Here is a 17,658-nt window from a genome sequence, read left to right as displayed (position 1 = left end):
CGCAGTATACATCTAAATGATTGTAGGCTTGGAGGATAAGCGGCCAAGCTTTAAAAAATGTTGCAGCAGGGACGTAACTATAATAGGGCAAGGGGAGACAGTTGTCTAGGGGCTCACTGCCTTGCCGCCCCCCCCCCCCCCGAGGCAAGTCACATGACTGACTCCCCCAGCTGCGAACTTGCCCGGGCTTCCTTCAGTTGTGTTCATCCTCCGAAATGTTACCACTATTCAGCCTCATTTAAGATTTCTTTACTTCAGGAGCTGAGCTTCAGTGAGGGGGGCATTTTAAAATCTTGTCTCTGGGCCCACTCCAACCTCGCTATGCCCCTGTGTTGTAGACACCCCACTCTGACACCGAGGTTTAAAGTGAACATAGTTTAGCTTTGTTTAGCTTTCCCTGTAATCACAAACAAGATCATAAGATGTTTGGGAGATAATTTAACAGAGATCAGATTTCATTAGAAACTACTGTATCTCAAATGGGGTTAAGTGTTTTATACAGTGTTCATATTAATTTTGCCACTGCTTGTATCTGATGAAAAAGTTAGCCTGCATGCTTTGCACTTGAATAATGCAGCTATTGCCTCAAAAGAAGTGTTACATTTTGTCATGTAGTATTTTTGGATTCATAGCCTTTCAGTTATTTGTATGTAGTCTTTCAGGTCTAGACCTCTCAAATCAGTTTATATATGATTGAAAGAAGAAAATTAAGTTCATTATTTACTTAAAGTTTCAGCACCATTCTTATTTAAATAATCCCCATGAAAATAGTCACCAGGTTTTCCTGGCAGCAGCTGACAGAAAGAGGATGGGACTTCTTCTCTGTTGGACCATAGATGTAAGAGTAGCCCTCAATTGGTGCAGCTGCTCCAAGCAGCAGAAAGGGCTGGGATGTTATGGTAACAGTCCTCAGCCCACGTATCTTACTGCTGCTATTGCTGTGTCTTTGGCCAAAAATAAGAATGCCTCAGCTTGGTCACTGACCTATTAATCTAAGAAGCGTTTCCTGTATGATGAACACATCCAGGGTCTGTGCTGGCCTGACTCTCTTGGGAGGTATGTCTATGCCTAATTAGTACTTTGAGGATCCTTTTGAAAGTCTTAAAATCCTTCCCAAGTATCGACCAGTTTGTATCACTGGATTATATGGAATCTAGTAACTGGAATATTGGTAGCAGGAAACTAATAAGTCATCTTTGTTCCCAGACTTGAAGGTGAAGCTAACCCAAACTCATTATCAGCAAGTTATAAATCTGTGTCCCTGCCCCTGACATCTCCAAACATAAAGTTGAATCTGACTAGTCCGAAGAGAGGCCAAAAGAGAGAAGAAGGCTGGAAAGAAGTAGTGAGAAGGTAATTTGTTTACACCAGTTTTGTGAAATTATGAGTATATTAATTTTCTGGTCAGTGGCATATTAGGGATGTGGGTATTGACAAGCAGCTGGCAAGCTAGATGAATGCTGATGGGTAACTGGTAGAATGTATGGGTTTGAGATAGTGCAGTGGGAGAGCACATATTGCTTTTCAGAAATACTTTAACATTTGCAAATTTTTCTCATAGTGCCGGTTTTATATGTTTAGGTTTTATATGTAGTGGGCCATGAGAACAAATATCAGTGTGGAATTGTAGGCTCATGGGATTTTAGACTTGAAAGGGACCTTGGAAGTCGTCTAGTCCAGCCCCCTCCTCAATTCAGGAAACTGCTATAGCATCCCTGACAGGTGGCCAGTCCTGCCTGTTTGAACACTTCTGCAGAAGGGGAACCCACCAATTGCAAGTCAGGCTGTTGCACTATCAAACAGCAATTACAGTCTGCAAATTCTTCGTAACATCAAGCCTAAATAGTGCTTCTGTGTAATTTCACCCCATTGGTTCTAGTCCTCTCCCAAAAGCAGAGAGTGTCTGTTTACCCCTATGTGATGGTCCTTCAGATATTTGCAGATGATTATCATATCTCCCATTAGTCTTCTCTTCTTCATGCTAAACACACCCAGTTCCTTCAAGCATTCTTCATAGGACTTGGTTTCCAGATCCCTCACCATCTTTGTTGCCCTCCTCTGAACCCGCTCAAGTTTATCAGTGTCCTCCTCAAAAGGTAGATGTAGTATTTATTCCATGTGAGGTCTGATCAGTGCGGAATAGAGTAGAACTATTACTTCTACTGATCTGGATGTTGTGCCTCTGTTGATGTAGCCTAAGATTGCAGCAGGTTTATTTTAGCTGCTGCATCACACTACTTGTACCTGTTCAGTTTGTGGTTCACACTCCCATGCCACACATAGAAATTTTAGGTGTGAATGGGTATACAGGTCATCAGTCTGACATATGGCTTACAGAAGCAGGGCCTACTTCCATGGGCCCTAGTTCACACTGATGTTTGTGCACATGGTGGGAAAGGGTGGGTAACTATGCAGCTTGTTCCTGCACCCCACCCAGTATAAAGCCAACATGGTGGGATGGCTTTTAGCAGACTATAGATTCTGTTGTCATATTGATTGATTGAGTTAGTTATAAGTTGACCAGCAGATTGATTGATTGATTGATTGATTTCTATACCGCCCTTCCAAAAATGGCTCAGGGCGGTTTACACAGAGGAATAATTATTTAGATGGATCCCTGTCCCCAAAGGGCTCACAGTCTAAAAAGAAACATAAGATAGACACCAGCAACAGTCACTGGAGGTACTGTGCTAGGTATGCAGGAGCTAGGTTAACCACCCAGAGCCTCTGGATGGGGCGGTTTATAAATGTAATAAACTGTTTCTCAGTACAGTCTGATCTTAAACCTGAGATGGGAAGCCCTAAAACAAAAAGTTATTCATTCCTAGCAGTTCATTTATTTCTCACTTGGCAACTTCTGCAGTTGTAATCTCTTCCATGTTCTGTGATGTGGGTTTTAACTATTGCAAATTTCTCTTTGTTGTCCTGAAACGATTAAAAAGGATACCTTTGCTATCTTAACAGAGCCTCCTGTAGTTTCTGGTACTGAACACTGGAGCATATCAATCTTCTCATTAAGGGTGTGCTTGAATCTTGTTGAAATTGTTCTGAATTCTCTTGGTTTTTGTAGGGCTTAAGTGCAGTGTTCTCTCTAATTGTTTTCATCTGTGTGCGGAATGAGTTTTGTTCTGATTGGCAGTAACAAGGCAGTGGGCATGCACATGCATTCAGAACCTGAGCGGGATCTAAAATTAACTGAGCGGATATCAAAAACATGTGAGCGTGCGCACATGCGAGGGAACACTACTTAAGTGCACCATTGACCAAATTGCATCTAATGTCACTTTTCTTAAAATTAACACATTGGTTTTGTCAGACATGTTAAGAGTTTTAAACCATGCTTGTGAAAATTATTTAGCCTTAGCTAATTCAGTACATGCTTTGAATGCTCCTGAAGTTATCTGTGGAGATAGGCAGATTTGGAACCAGTCAGTATGTGATAGGAGACTGCCTGAGAACCTTATGAAAAATCTCTGAGCCTGTGAAAGAGGAGATGTAAAAAAAATTAAATGTGTTTAGAAATGTAACAAATTTAATTGGGATGGGAGGATTGATTAGGACATTTGCTTATCCGAGGATGAAGATATATACTTGGAAGTTGTTTCCATCTCTTTCCTAACAATGAGTCATAGTAATACCTCCCTACACCTTTTAATGGAAACTCTCTTCTGCCCTTTACAGGCAAGTAGGCAGAGTTTTAAAAGACCCCTCCCCTAGCAACGCTCTGCAGTCAACACCAATTGAACAATTTCAGCTGCAGAGAGGAGGACGTTGCTGTTCAGGAGCAAAAAGGTACTTTGGGAGCACTTTTTCTAGTTAAAAGTTCTTTGTTGGGGTGGGGAGAGAGGCATGAATAGGCTGTGTAGGTATGGTTGCGAAGGAGATCTGAGTGATATTTATAATTTCAAGGCATAGAATCCTAATGCATTAGAGCAGTGATTCTCAAACTTGGGTCCTCAGGTGTTATTGGACTTCAATTCCCATAATCCCCAACCAAAGGCCACTGAGGCTGGGGATTATGGGAGTTGAAGTCCAGTAACATCTGAGGACCCAAGTTTGAGAATCCCTGCATTAGAGAAACAGGAAAGCTGATTGTGGTGATAGTGTATCTATGAAAACTGAATTAGTGAGAGCAACTAATTAGAATCCATATATGGGGAAGAGGTGGGGGGAATTCTCCAAGATGTTAGGAACTGTTTGTTTGGAAGGGTTGTCATATTTTTAAGGAACATAATGGGACATTCCAGAAGAAAAGACAGTGATTGACATCCAGACTAACTAAGCATATGTGCTGCATTCCAGACCAAAGCAGTACAAGTCCACAGGCAATTTTCACCAACTTTCCTTTCTCTCTCAAGCACTCCGTGCCACCCAAAAGGCTGTCCCTGAGGGCTGTGTGACTCTGGAACATACTTTTGAGTGGCACAGAGTGCTTTAGAGGGAAAGGAAGAGAATTAGTCACCCTTCCCCCACACCAGCACCCACACTGCTTTAAAGCACACATGTTTCATTAGTCTGGAGTTATCCAGTGCCCAAAACAGTTTTGGCTATAGAAGGAAATACAGTAAAACATAAGATTAAAAAAGCCATGAATATTGAACAGCTGCAACCAACTATTAATGTTAAGGAAGAAATGAAAGAGGCAGTCAAATGTATTGGTCTGTAAAAGGGTTAAAATGTGTTCTATAGAGTCATCTCTTCCTCCCTCCTCTCCCCGTTCTTGGATTGGTTATTTTGTTTGTTGCTGTATTTAATTTCAAGAGTTTCCAGCATTGACAATGATGTTTTAACATTGAAATGTTTGCTCAAGTTTGTAAGATCTTTGTGTGTGTGATTTACCTACACATCAAAAGAGGTCTTAAAATCTTGATTGATGTGTGAATTAAAGTAGTATTAACTGGAACGTTTGGTTTGTTGTGCCATCCGAGTCAGTGCCAAATCCTGGCGACCACAGAGCCATGTGGTTTTCTTGGTAGAATAGAGGAGGGGGTTACCATTGCCATCTCCCGCGCAGTATGAGATGATGCCTTTCAGCACTTTCCTATATTGCTGCTGCCCAATATAGGAGTTTCCCATATTCTGGGAAACATACCAGCGGGGATTTGAACCAACAACCTCTTGCTTTCTAGGCAAGTTACTTCCCTGCTGCGCCATTAAGTAGCTACATGGAATGGTTACCCAAACTTAAATAAAAGTTCACATGCTCAGAGCATATCTATGTAATATGATGGGCAATACTACCTTTTGAGAAAAAAATCAACTTCCTCAGTTTTCTTGTGGAAGTTTGAAAGATTTCAAATGTTTAACAGAACATCATTGTGGGGTGGGGGTGGTTCAGGGGTTCTACTCATTCCCCTGAGATATCTAATTAGCAACATTACATTACATGAAATGAGCCCCTGGTGGCGCAGTGGTAAAACTGTCGCCCTGTAACCAGAAGGTTACAAGTTCGATCCTGACCAGGGGCTCAAGGTTGACTCAGCCTTCCATCCTTCCGAGGTCGGTAAAATGAGTACCCAGAATGTTGGGGGCAATATGCTAAATCATTGTAAACCGCTTAGAGAGCTCCGGCTATAGAGCGGTATATAAATGTAAGTGCTATTGCTATTGCTATTGCTATATAAATTTCGTAAAACAGGAAATCCTCAGACATTTGCAATCTGTCATTTAGGTCAAAAAAGCTCTCTGTCCCAGCGTCTGTCGTGTCTAGAATAATGGGAAGAGGTGGATGCAACATCACAGCAATCCAGGATGTCACTGGTGCTCATATTGATGTAGACAAGCAAAAAGATAAAAATGGAGAAAGAATGATCACAATAAGGTAGAGTGCATAAAAATCTTGTGACTTTCACGTGGTTTCTAGTTGACTCAGGTAGGTACATGCACTCACAGATGACACCATTTTCTCTCTTTCAGGGGTGGAACAGAGGCAACAAGGCATGCAGTACACCTTATTAATACCCTTATTCAAGATCCTACCAAGGAACTGGAAGATTTAATTCCCAAAACTCATATAAGAACACCTGCTTCCAGCAGCAAATCAATCCACACCAATTTTTCATCTGGTGTCAGTACTGCTTCTGCTTCAAACAAAAACTCATTCGCCCTTGGAGCTCCATCTCTTGTAACTTCTCAGTCATCAACACTGTCTACTTTCCAGTCCGCTAACAAACTAAACAAGAACGTCCCAGCAAACGTGCGCTCTTCTTTTCCAGTCTCTCTTCCCTTAGCTTATTCCCACCCTCACTTTGCCTTATTGGCTGCCCAAACTATGCAACAAATTCGTCACCCTCGCTTACCTATGGCTCAATTTGGAGGAACATTTTCAACCTCTCCAAACACTTGGGGGCCATTCCCAGTGAGGCCAGTTAATCCAGGCAGCACAAATAGCTCTCCAAAGCATAACAGTTCAAGTCGCATAGGTAACCAGAATGGCAATATTTTGCAGTCTGAGTCTACGGGTTTAGCTTCTAGCTGTCCTGGTACCGTATCTTCAGTAGTTGCGTCCTCCCAGCCCCTCTGTGTGATGAGTAGCCGGACTCCATCATCAGTCAGAAAGCAGTTGTTTGCTTGTGTTCCCAAAACAAGTACCATGACAACAGCGATCTCAACTGTGACAACTACATGTAGCACACTGCCTTCAGCTTCTCCTGCACCTGAAAGCACTGGGCATGTGCCCCCTGCATTTCTGCCCTCTAGTGTTCCACAGGCACAGCAATCTGCACTTAAGACGGACGCTGTCCCTTCTGTCCCAGCACCCAAAGAAAAGGCATCAACACCAGAACAATCTGTTGGTAGTGCATGTGTGCAGTCAGTTGCAAGCAGCAATATCTCAGCTAGCAGCAATTCAGGAGTCCTGGAAACATGCGCATCTAGCAGTCCTGCACCTCCAAATAATGTCCAAGATGAAACACTGCCAACCAGTATGTCTGACATAAGCCCTTCCATATCTATGCCTTTTTCTTCCAGTTCAGAACCCACTCCATTAAGCTTAGCTTCACCTAGATCGGTTGCTACAGATAATCAGGACAACGGTAACTTACCTCAGTTAGCTGTACCAGCACCCCGAGTTTCTCACAGAATGCAGCCTAGAGGTTCATTTTATTCAATGGTACCAAATGCAAACCTACATCAGGAACCTCAGTCTATTTTTGTTACAAATGCAGTTCCTCTAACGCCTACTCAAGGTCCACCACCTGCAGTTCAGCTATCCTCTCCCATGAACATTATGAACGGTTCTCAAATGCATATTAACCCAGCAAACAAATCCTTGCCTCCTACCTTTGGACCAGCAACACTCTTCAATCACTTTAGTAGTCTTTTTGATAGTAACCAGGTGCCAGCTAACCAAGGATGGGGAGACTGTCCAATGTCCACACGAGCAGCAGCGGACCAATCTTTCACTGTCCAGTCTACACTTTTGAGTAATTCTGTGCTGGGTCACATGGAAAATGTGCACCCTGATAACTCCAAGGCTCCAGGATTCCGACCGCCACCTCAGAGGGTTTCAACTAGTCCTGTTGGTAAGTTGCTATGGTTCTGCACAGGATTAAGGGGATAACTGTGTTGATAGTCTCTTGGTTTCATTTGAGACCGTTTGCCAGACTGTTGGCTTCTGTGATTGTGACCCAGAAGAATCTGAAAAAATTGTGAGGTCCTTGGACTGATTTTACACACAATGCAACCTAATGTAATGTAGCTTAAACAGGGGGACCTAGGAATCAGCATGGCCATGGAACATGCAAGCTGATAAGCAGTGCTGAGTAGAGTACCTCCCATGGAATGAATGAAAAACCAAGCAGTTTAAAAAACAAAATCTAATCCTTCTGGTTGCAGAGTTTGTTTTGCTTAAATCTTTCAGGAGTAGCCCTCCTCATGTCTTTCTTCATAAATTGTTATATAGACATTAGGATATAAAGAGCATTATATGGCTGTCTCTTTCCCTGTTCCATAACAAAATTGTGGGAAAGCCAGATAAAATAAAGCAAGAATTGCACAGCTAGAATGATGCTGGCAAATTAAGCACATTGTGTGCATTTGGCTTTTATTGTACTCTAAAATTATCCCTCCTGTCCTTCAGAAAGCCTTTCTTAGAACTGTCCATCAGTATTTTGAAGAATTTAAATACCTAGCAAAATGGGCTTGCATCTGTGTTATGAACAAAGACCTCTTTGAAAACTGCACAAATTTGACACCTACAGAATTCAGTGCCCATTATCACTTTTGGGAGGGGGGGTGTCTTCATTTTTGATGTATCCAAGTTCACTTTATTGTCATTATATACCCTTATCATAGCTTAAGGAATATTGTAACTTCTATAACTAGAATATGCTAACATCTTTTACTAAGGTGTGCTGATTGATCACTAGACCCCAGGCTCTGAATATTCAACAGAAAGAATATTTCTTAAGCTATAAATATGAGCTTGCCAACAGTCTTCATGCTTATACTGTATATTGGAATGTGTTGCTAAAACCTCATTGCAAATGACAGGCCAGAACTGCATCTAAGCCTCATTCAGAGAGGAGGAGGAAGAAGAGTTTTCTCCAGGAAAAAGTGAATATGGGATTGCAGGGTAGTTCCAGAGATTTCAAAGCAACATAATTTCTTCAAACAGTAGCTCTCCAGTTTCTCATTTGAAACTTTTGTGATAGTTCTGGCAGATTTCCTTAGAATTGATAGGAATTATGGAACCTTTTAGATTATTAGATGTCTATTTCAGTGGCATGAAACATAGTTTGACATGATTATTGGACCACAAACAAAATCTGTCAAGGCTGAGTAGAACTGTGTTAAATTCATTCAATTCCTACCTGACTGGGAATTCCAGGAAGTAATTAATGGGGAATTGTTCCTTTTCATCCTACAAGCCTTTCTGTAGAATTGTTTCATCTGCCCCAGTAGCAGACTTAAATAGATCGACAGTGTGCAATAAGCTTGGATTGTCCTTGGAAAATGAGGGGTGGCAAAGTATTTGTCATTGGTAATGGCCTTTATGTAGATCCGGTTGATCAGCTAGAGTTTAGACATCTTGTTAGCTCCAGCTTTGTACTTGGAGACACAGTGTAGTGATTGAATGCATTCTAGCTGTGCTTAGTTGACCATCTGTGACACTTTCTTGGAGGGCAGAGATGCCAATGTCATTCATGCCAAAGAGTGGGGGTGAGGGGCATTCAAATATTTCTCAGAAGGAAATTCCAAAACTGTTGGACTGCCATCAAGAAGGTGCTGGTACCACCAAATGAATCTCTGTTAATAACAGGCCAGGAGTGGGGTCTTGGTAGCAGATCTGAATGGCAATCCAGATTGATGGGGATGGATGGTCCTTAAGGTAGCTTAGTTCTAGATTGTAAAGGGCTTTAAAGGATTGGGCTCATGAGCAGATTGTTAGCCAATAGATTTGGAGTAAGATAGCAATAATGTGTACCTGTTTATCTGCCCGCACTGGTAATCTAGCAGTGGTATTCTGAAGCAGTTAAAGTTTCTACACCATTTTCAAAGGTAATCCCATGTAGAGCACACCGTATCCAGACTAGACTACTGCTGTTAATTCATGGATGGCCATCACTAGATCTAAATGTTTCATGTAGCGGGACAAACAGCACACCAGCCGATAGGGATGTGCACGGTCCGGAGAAGTCCGGACCGGCACCGAAGGGGGGCCTTGTTTTTAGGGCGGGGAGGGCTTGCTTAGCCCTCCCGCCTCCTTGCCCCCGCCAGCGCCCGTATTGTACTGTAGAGGGGCGCTGGAAACCAGCCGCCGCCGCCGCCGCGGCGAAATAACCCCTAAAACCAGCCAGCCCTCCCTCCCTCCCAGCTACCTGCCCGCCCGCCCGCCCACCCACTCACCCAGTCGCTCACCCCGGTGAGTCACCCGGTCGCTGGATAAAAAGCGAGAGGAGCTCCGGCACAGAGCTCCCCTCGCTTGGAAGGCCTCCAGCAGAATGGTGGCTTGCGCAAGCCACCATTCTGCTGGAGGCCTTCCAAGCGAGAGGAGCTCTGTGCCGGAGCTCCTCTCGCTTTTTATCCAGCGACCGGGTGACTCACCGGGGTGAGCGACTGGGTGAGTGGGTGGGCGGGCGGGCGGGCAGGTAGCTGGGAGGGAGGGAGGGCTGGCTGGTTTTAGGGGTTATTTTGCCGCGGGGGGGGGGCGGCTGGTTTCCAGCGCCCCTATACAGTACAATACGGGCGCTGGCGGGGGCAAGGAGGCGGGAGGGCTAAGCAAGCCCTCCCCGCCCTTAAAGACATACCCCCCACCCGGACCCGAACCAGGCAGGGCCGGACCGGTCCGGCAGTTCGGCCATTCTTTGGAATGGCTGCCGGACCGGTTCGGACACACCACTACCAGCCGAAGCTGGCAAAAGGCACTCTTGCCCACAGCAATCTTTATTTGCTGTGGGCAAATTCCGTTCCTAATCCCTTGATGTTTACATTTGAACCAGGCCTTTATATTTGTATTCTGTGATGCTTAATTCATACAAACCAGATTATTTCTCTTCAATGTCCGCTGTGAGTCTTATTGGTGAGATGTAAAGATGTTTCTCTTTGTCTCATTAATCTAAAAACCAATTTTTGAATATAGGCAGAATTTTCAGTCCTTAGTTCTATCAGAAATGTGTGTCTGCAGAGGCAAGATTTAGTAGGAAATTAATTTACTATTGTTCATAATTAAATCATGTTCTGCATCACACTGGCACATATCCTTTCTGACCCATTCCTACTGAGAGAGAATTAAATGAGCCCAAAGTTCCCTCTTTAATAGCAGTCCCCCCATGTCATTTTTAATGCTCAGAAAACTGACTATTGCTCAACATGACTGCTTCAAACATGTGCTTGTGATCACAATACTCTTATTTTATCTAGTTTAAATATTCTGCCTCCAGTGCAATATTGCTTAGGGTGGCTCACAAAAACAATAAAATGAATAAAATGGTACAAAATTAATAAAATACAGTCAAAAACAAGACTCAATTAAAACCAGACTTAGAAATTAAAAACTTATTAGAAACAAAGAATAAAAACTAAAATGCCTCTCTAATCAGATGAGTCTTCCAAGTGTTCTTTAAAAACTCTCAGGAAGGGGGCATGGTGAAGTTTGTCCAAAAGGGCATTCCAAAGCCAAGGGGCCACAACCAACAAGCCCTGGTTCTGGTTCCTACCAAGCGAATCTCAGTGAATTATGAGATTGTGAGCAGGACCTGAGATGTAAAACAGAGGAGCCCTGACAGGATCATATGGGCAGATGTGATCTGACATGAGACCCCAGCCCCAAGCTGTGTAGAGTTTTAAAGGTCAAGACCAGCACTTTGAATCTAGCCCAGAAGCAAACTCATAACAGGTAAAGCTGCTGCAGGCTGTGTATAATACTCCTGAAGTGACTAGCACTTAAGAGCATCCTTGCATCAGCATTTCAACCAGCTGAAGCTTCTGAGCTGTCTTCAAGGGCAGTCCCGTGTAGAGCACATTGCTGTAATTGAAATTACGGCAATGTCATCAAACTGGATGTCACCAAAGCATGAGTAGGGCAGCAGCTGGTGTACCAGCCAAAACTGGTAGAAGGCACTCCTGCACACTACTGCCACCAGGATCTCCAAGGACAGCATCAGGTCCAGAAGTACCCCGAAGCTGTGAACTTTATTTCTAGTGGGGACTATGACCCCCATCTAAGACTAGATTTACCTCACTGCTTGCATAATTAGTTTGACCAACTCAGAGCACTTATTTGCTCAGCTTATGAAACTTATGTTTCAGTTTGTTTGCCCCCATCTGGGCCAGAATGGCATCCAAACGCCAGTTAAGGCCATCCACTGCCTCCCTGGAATCTGCTGACTTAAATGATAAGTAGAGCTGGGTGTCATCTGCATATTGTGACCACAGTCAATGACTACAGTTGGCCTCTGCCAGTGATTTCACGTAGAGATGTTAAACGGCATAGGGGACAAAATAGACCCCTGAGGCACCCCAGTGACCAAGGTACGGAGCTGGTGCTCCCTCATATTATCTTCTGAATATGAACTTCCAGGTAGGACTCAAGCCACTGTATAGCCATGCCCCCAAGTCCCAACCCAGAAGGCAACTCAGAAGAATATAGTGGTTGATGGAATTGAAGCTGCTGCGAGGTCCAGGAGTATCTAGTTCATCCCATTAATGTGGGACTTCCATTTATTTCATTAATAAAATGGTATGGTTCTAAAGGTAACTTTATTATCCCTGCACTTACAGGATTTTCTATTTACCAACAGATGCACTCATTTAAAACAGTAGAAGCTGCAATGGCTCAAATTCATTGTGGACCACTGGATATGCTTGTGTAATAAACTTATGGTCTGAGGTGCATCAGTAGCCCTTTTGCACTTTCTGGCGGTCTCAGAGGCCCTAATGAGAATGGAGAAAGGGGCTAAAGGATTTCTTTGAAATTTCTATCACATGCTGAAGAGATGATCCACTTTTCAATTTAAATTTTAAAATTTAAGCTGGAAAATAAATAGCCTTTTCAGTGCTGACTTCCAAAGGCTGTCTCTGATGCAGACCATCATTTGATGACTGTGAATCAAGTGATGTCTTGGCATATGTGAATGGCCATCACAGATGCAGAACTTGCATTTTGCTTCACATCACCTTAAACTGCTTTTCAGTGAAGTTGGTTCATACTGTCAAGTTATATACTCGCAAGTGTGAATCCAAGCAGAGAGACCACCTGACCTGTACATTATTCTTTCCCAGGCAAACATAGACCTTTTGAATTGCAGAAGCTGGGTTTTAATTTGGAAATATTTCAGCTGTGCTCCATGGTGGTAAAGTACAGGCAATGGAGAATAATGTTTCTCATTTCAACAAAAGTGTAAGAAGCACTAGAATGCACAGTAAGAGAGATGCAGCAAATGTAGCTGGGTTGACTGAGTTATATATTTACTTAAGTTTTAAATGGCTGTTAAGGACCAGAAACAGCTGAGTATAGGTTCTTTTCAACTTGACTTTTATGTAAAGCTTAAAAGTACCTATATGCATTAGCTATCTATAGAAGATTTCTTTTTGGTCCTTAACAACCACTTAGAACATGAATATGCAAGCAAATACGTTGTTCCACCATGGGAAAATGGTCTTGAGGAGCACTACTCTACTGTCGCATCTCTTGAATGTGGCTGCAACAAAAGAGCAAGATGTTTGTCTGCAACATCTAGAATGCGACTGTTAAGTCCTTTGAGAGCTTGTTTCCCAGCATTTAAGTTGTTACATTAATTGCATGCATTAAAAGTGCTAGTGTTGGGCCAATCTGGTGGTATAGCTTCAGCCTGAAGATGGGCATTTTAAATTGCTAAATTTGTGCAGATAACTTTGCATTCTTGAAATTGTTTTACATGCTGTGTGGCTTTGACCACATGTTTGATAGCATTTTCCCATCTTGACCTGTACAATTAAGTCCATCAGCTATATATTGAATATCTGCAAATATTTTCCTTCCCTAAATGTGGGTAGGGGAGGTAGCATTGAGATGTAGAGCAGTTCGTGCCTGGAATGAAAAACATTTAAAAGCACATGATATATTGTGCTAGGAACTTGCTAAATGTAATCTATTCCTCCTTAGTTGATGCTGGGAATCAGGATCAAGGGGCACCTGCTTCACTAAAATGGGTTTTTAGTTCTTGAAAGAGTGATGGGTAGTTAGTGTCTTTCTGCTGCTCTGAAGTTAATTGTTCAGGCATATACTGGTATTAATTTTAGGCTTACCTTCTTTAGATCCATCCAGCAGCTCTTCAAACTCCTCTTCAGCACCTATGACAGGTTTTTCAGCAAATATTCAAGGAGCACGGGTTTATCTTCAAGGGCCAGCACCTGTTGGGACTCCCAGCTTTAACAGACAACATTTTTCACCACATCCTTGGACAAGTGCTACAAATTCATGTAGGAGCATTATGGGTCTGTCTAATTCAGCTCTTCAGTCTGTTGGTATTGACCTTTTTGCTGGCTGTATGATTCTAACACAACTGTTTTGAGCATAACTTAAGAGAACTGAGGCAACTTGAGAGGAGATTATTGAACTGGTTAGAATGGCATCTTAAGGGCCAATTTAGACATGACACAGTCGCATGCATCTCCCACCGCCTTGTGTTAAACCAAGAGAAACCTTTCGTGAGTTTGAGCAGAGGAATAGCTGCTTAACATTCTCCCTTCTAACTTTTCACACAGAGTCTGCCCTACAAGGGAAAAAAATGAGTACCATTCCCACCTTGCTATTAATTTACTATAATTTGCTTTTGGACATTTAAAAGAAAAGGCTGGGGGAACGATGCACACAACTGCATGTCACATCTGGTTTGGGACCCAAGACTTCTAACAGTCACTTTAAACATAGAATATGTGTCATCTCAGGAAAGTTAAGTACATCGGCATAGTGAGATTTACACTGCCAAATAAAATAAAACTCATATGGAAATAGGCTGCTTCAGGGGAAAGGTAGGGAGAATTTTTTTTACTATACAGCATATTTTCATAGCAGTTGTCTTAAAGCTGAAAAGCGTCTAATTTGTACCCTCACACACAGGACGGTTTTGGGCTATCTGATGGTCGGCCTCAACAGGAAACTGTCACCTAAGAAGTTACCTAGTTCTATACTTCCTGTACTAGCTTTTAGGCTGCTTGCTCTCATCCCATATAAATATGAGATCAGACAGTGCTATAGTTTAAACCATTAAGCTCATGCTTATTTTTAAGCGGATCCTAGAAGAACCTTTCTGTATGGCTAAGCATTGATTTGGAAAATTACCATTCCTGGTCAAACAACTGAAACCTATTGGAGCCAGTTTGCTAACTTTCCCTTCTCCCCCAATCCAAACTCATAAGGTAAATAAACCATGAGAGAGAGAGAAGAGAAGGGAAGAGACAACTGACAAAGGCAGATAGGCAAGCATCTCCTCCTTCCCTTTGTGTGAGAGTGCAACCCATCCAAACCTTTCTATGTATGGGTGTGGGAGAGCAGTCAGAATTCTCAACAGCCAAAGCTATGCTGCTCTAACACTGAGCACAACAAATAGGCCAGCTCTGAGATTCAAACCATGAGCCATTTCTCATGGTCTGAGAAAGGGGCGAGGGGAGGAAGCCTTGAAAAGCTTACCTCCCCCACAGTCAATCCTTTTTTTGTTGCTGGGTGGCCATATCGGCCACCCAGACAATTGCTGGCTTCTGTTGGTAGCTCCGAGGGTTGGTGTGCCAGGACACTTTGCCCCACACTTGAACTCCCATAATGCACCGTGTGAATGAGCGGTGCATTATGGGGATCCCCCTTCCCCTCCTCCAAAGCAAGCAGGGAGCCCCACAGTTGGCTCTCTAGCCCCATTTTGCAATCAGTAAAATGGGGCTATTGAGCACTCGCTCTCCTAACCCCATTTAAGAGGGTGGCTCCAGGGGTGGGTTAGCCACCAAGGTTCCGCCAGGTTTGGGCATGATCCAAAGTCTTTATTTTCGCACAGGCAAAACTGGTCTGGGCTTCCTTAGCCCGGCTTTTGCCTGCACGTGAGAATAGTTTCTGTGGCTTAGAAATATTAACTCTGTATTTAAGTAGATATCTACTTCTGTTGAAGAATTAAGAAACTCATCCATTGAGAGAGAGCTCTATAGAGCAGTAGTTAAAGTAGCTGAGCATTTCATATGTAATAAAGCAAGAGAACTGTTTTTTCATCAGGTGAATCTCCTATTCCATCAGTTTCCTCGGGATCATCTTCACCCCTTTCAGCTGCTTCAGCACCTTCAACCTTGGGCCAGCCAAAGGCAGGGAGCACAAATCAAGATCGAAAGGTGCCACCACCTATTGGAACAGAAAGACTTGCTAGAATTAGGCAAGGAGGTTCTGTTACCCCCACCCCCTTGGGAACCAACTTCACAGCTCCAGTTGGACACAGTGGTATCTGGTCATTTGGTGTTAACAATATGTCAGGTGAGTGTCTCACTAAGCAAATGGTTGTTTGAAAAAGCAGTATTTAAGGACCTGTAATTTAAAGGAGAGATGGGGGAGAGGGGTGGTTATAAGAGGAAGAGTGAAAATATACTGAGTATATCAGGCTTTGGGACTTTTACTGAATGTTGCAGTTAAGAGAAATGTACATATGCCGTACTTAAAATTAATAATGGGAAGTTGTCTCTTTCCTGGTATATATGTGAGGGTTCCACATGGGAATTTAGCAATGTCAGAAGCAGCCCTGAAGTGTTATTCCACAGGGGAAGAGTCAGTAAGGTTGGCTAAAGAAGTGGATCTGTAGGAAAGCAAGACCATTTGGGGTAAGGAGTGATATCACAGAAGGCACAAAGATTAGGATGGAAGAAAGCCAGAGGAGCCTGATAATGGGTCTTGTGTAAAATGAAGGTGCCAAAAAGATGATGGCTATAGGTATTCAGGGAAAGCTCCTATATGAAACTTGGAGATTCCCAGCACCATGCTATACTTCCAAAACAGTCACAGTAAGAACTTTAGGGAAAGTCAGGTGATAGAAGCCATTCGAAAGGGTTATGAATAGACTGAAGAAAACTGATAAAATGGCAAGTAAGACTTTTCTAGAAGGAGTTTACTGTAGACATTAGCAAGAGGTAGAAGAAAGATGTCTTGTAGCTGTTGAAAAAGAATTGATAAGAAGATCTGACAGTTACTAGGATATGAGAAAAGACAGGGAAGGTTGCTTGCCGCTGAGATGCAATGGTCATGCTCAACAGAAAGGATATGCTGGCAAGGAGAGAGCTGGAGCTTTGCTTTCTGATTGTACTATAGCAATTTCTGTTGCTGAAAAGGCAAGTTACTGTGCATTATTAAGTCTATAAACCAACAAAAATTTTAAAAAGCCACATAAAACCATAACTCAAGAAGGTTTCAGAATGGTCCAGGTTCTGCTTCAATGGCTCCTAAGCAGCCCTTGGCAACTCTAGGTTTGCCAACTCTTGGTGGGTTTTTTCATTTTTTAAATGGTGAATTGGAGGTAAGAGAAGTTTTTACTGTGCCAACTACCAGCAGGTTTTCTCTATTGGAATTTTGACTAAAATTGGTGTTCTTTCAAGTGGGATTGGCCTCTCTCATAATGATGGATGGCTTCAATTTTAAATGGAAGTCTCTGATTACTAATAAATTAGCTCATTATGGTTTTTCCCGGGATAAGATCATTAAGCTGGGATTTGATCAGGCTAGGAGTGCAATTAAGAAATGAATCATAGATATGGAACTGCAGGAGGAAGCTGCAAACTTACCCCAAAACATCTTTATAGGAGATCAGTTGATCATCAGGATACCTGAGTACCATTGTAGTTCCAAAGTTCAGGCATGCTCTCACGCTTGCTCGTCTGAATGTGCTACCATCTGCTGTAATGGAGGGAAGTGTTTGCCCATGCGGCTCTGGCTTGGTGGAAACAAATGCACATGCCATTTTGTACTGTGATTTTTATAGGAAGGCACGATTAAGTGTCTCGTTTGCTGCAAAACTTTCCAGGCCATTCAATTTTTTTTAAAAAAATTTACTTTTAAATTCCAACTGTGAAGTTATTAATAAAATGGCTATATTATTTGTAAAACTCATTCAGAATTACTGTAATATTTTACCTGTCTGCTGGTCTATGACTGTAATCAAGTTTGAATCTGAATCTGTTGGAATTGAATATTCCTGTTCCTCCTGCACCTGTTGA

At 42.7% G+C, this 17,658-nt stretch overlaps 1 protein-coding gene across 8 annotated transcripts in view; it reads left to right on the top strand.

Annotated features, from left to right (window-relative positions):
- ANKHD1 (ankyrin repeat and KH domain containing 1) overlaps window positions 1–17,658 on the top strand; it is a 158,700-nt gene that overhangs the window by 137,550 nt on the left and 3,492 nt on the right. For 3 of the 8 annotated variants that reach the window (XM_053242848.1, XM_053242855.1, XM_053242847.1), the window contains 6 exons: window positions 1,207–1,353; window positions 3,682–3,792; window positions 5,672–5,821; window positions 5,917–7,523; window positions 13,738–13,947; window positions 15,680–15,931. In XM_053242848.1, the coding sequence (XP_053098823.1) occupies window positions 1,207–1,353; window positions 3,682–3,792; window positions 5,672–5,821; window positions 5,917–7,523; window positions 13,738–13,947; window positions 15,680–15,931 (2,477 nt within the window). The remainder of the gene's footprint in view (window positions 1–1,206; window positions 1,354–3,681; window positions 3,793–5,671; window positions 5,822–5,916; window positions 7,524–13,737; window positions 13,948–15,679; window positions 15,932–17,658) is intronic. The other 5 variants (XM_053242854.1, XM_053242852.1, XM_053242853.1 and 2 more) reach the window with 5 other exon arrangements.

The sequence above is a fragment of the Hemicordylus capensis genome, chromosome 4 (assembly GCF_027244095.1).
Source record: "Hemicordylus capensis ecotype Gifberg chromosome 4, rHemCap1.1.pri, whole genome shotgun sequence".
Classification (NCBI taxonomy): Eukaryota; Metazoa; Chordata; class Lepidosauria; order Squamata; family Cordylidae; genus Hemicordylus; species Hemicordylus capensis.
This window is presented reverse-complemented; position numbering and strand designations above follow the sequence as displayed.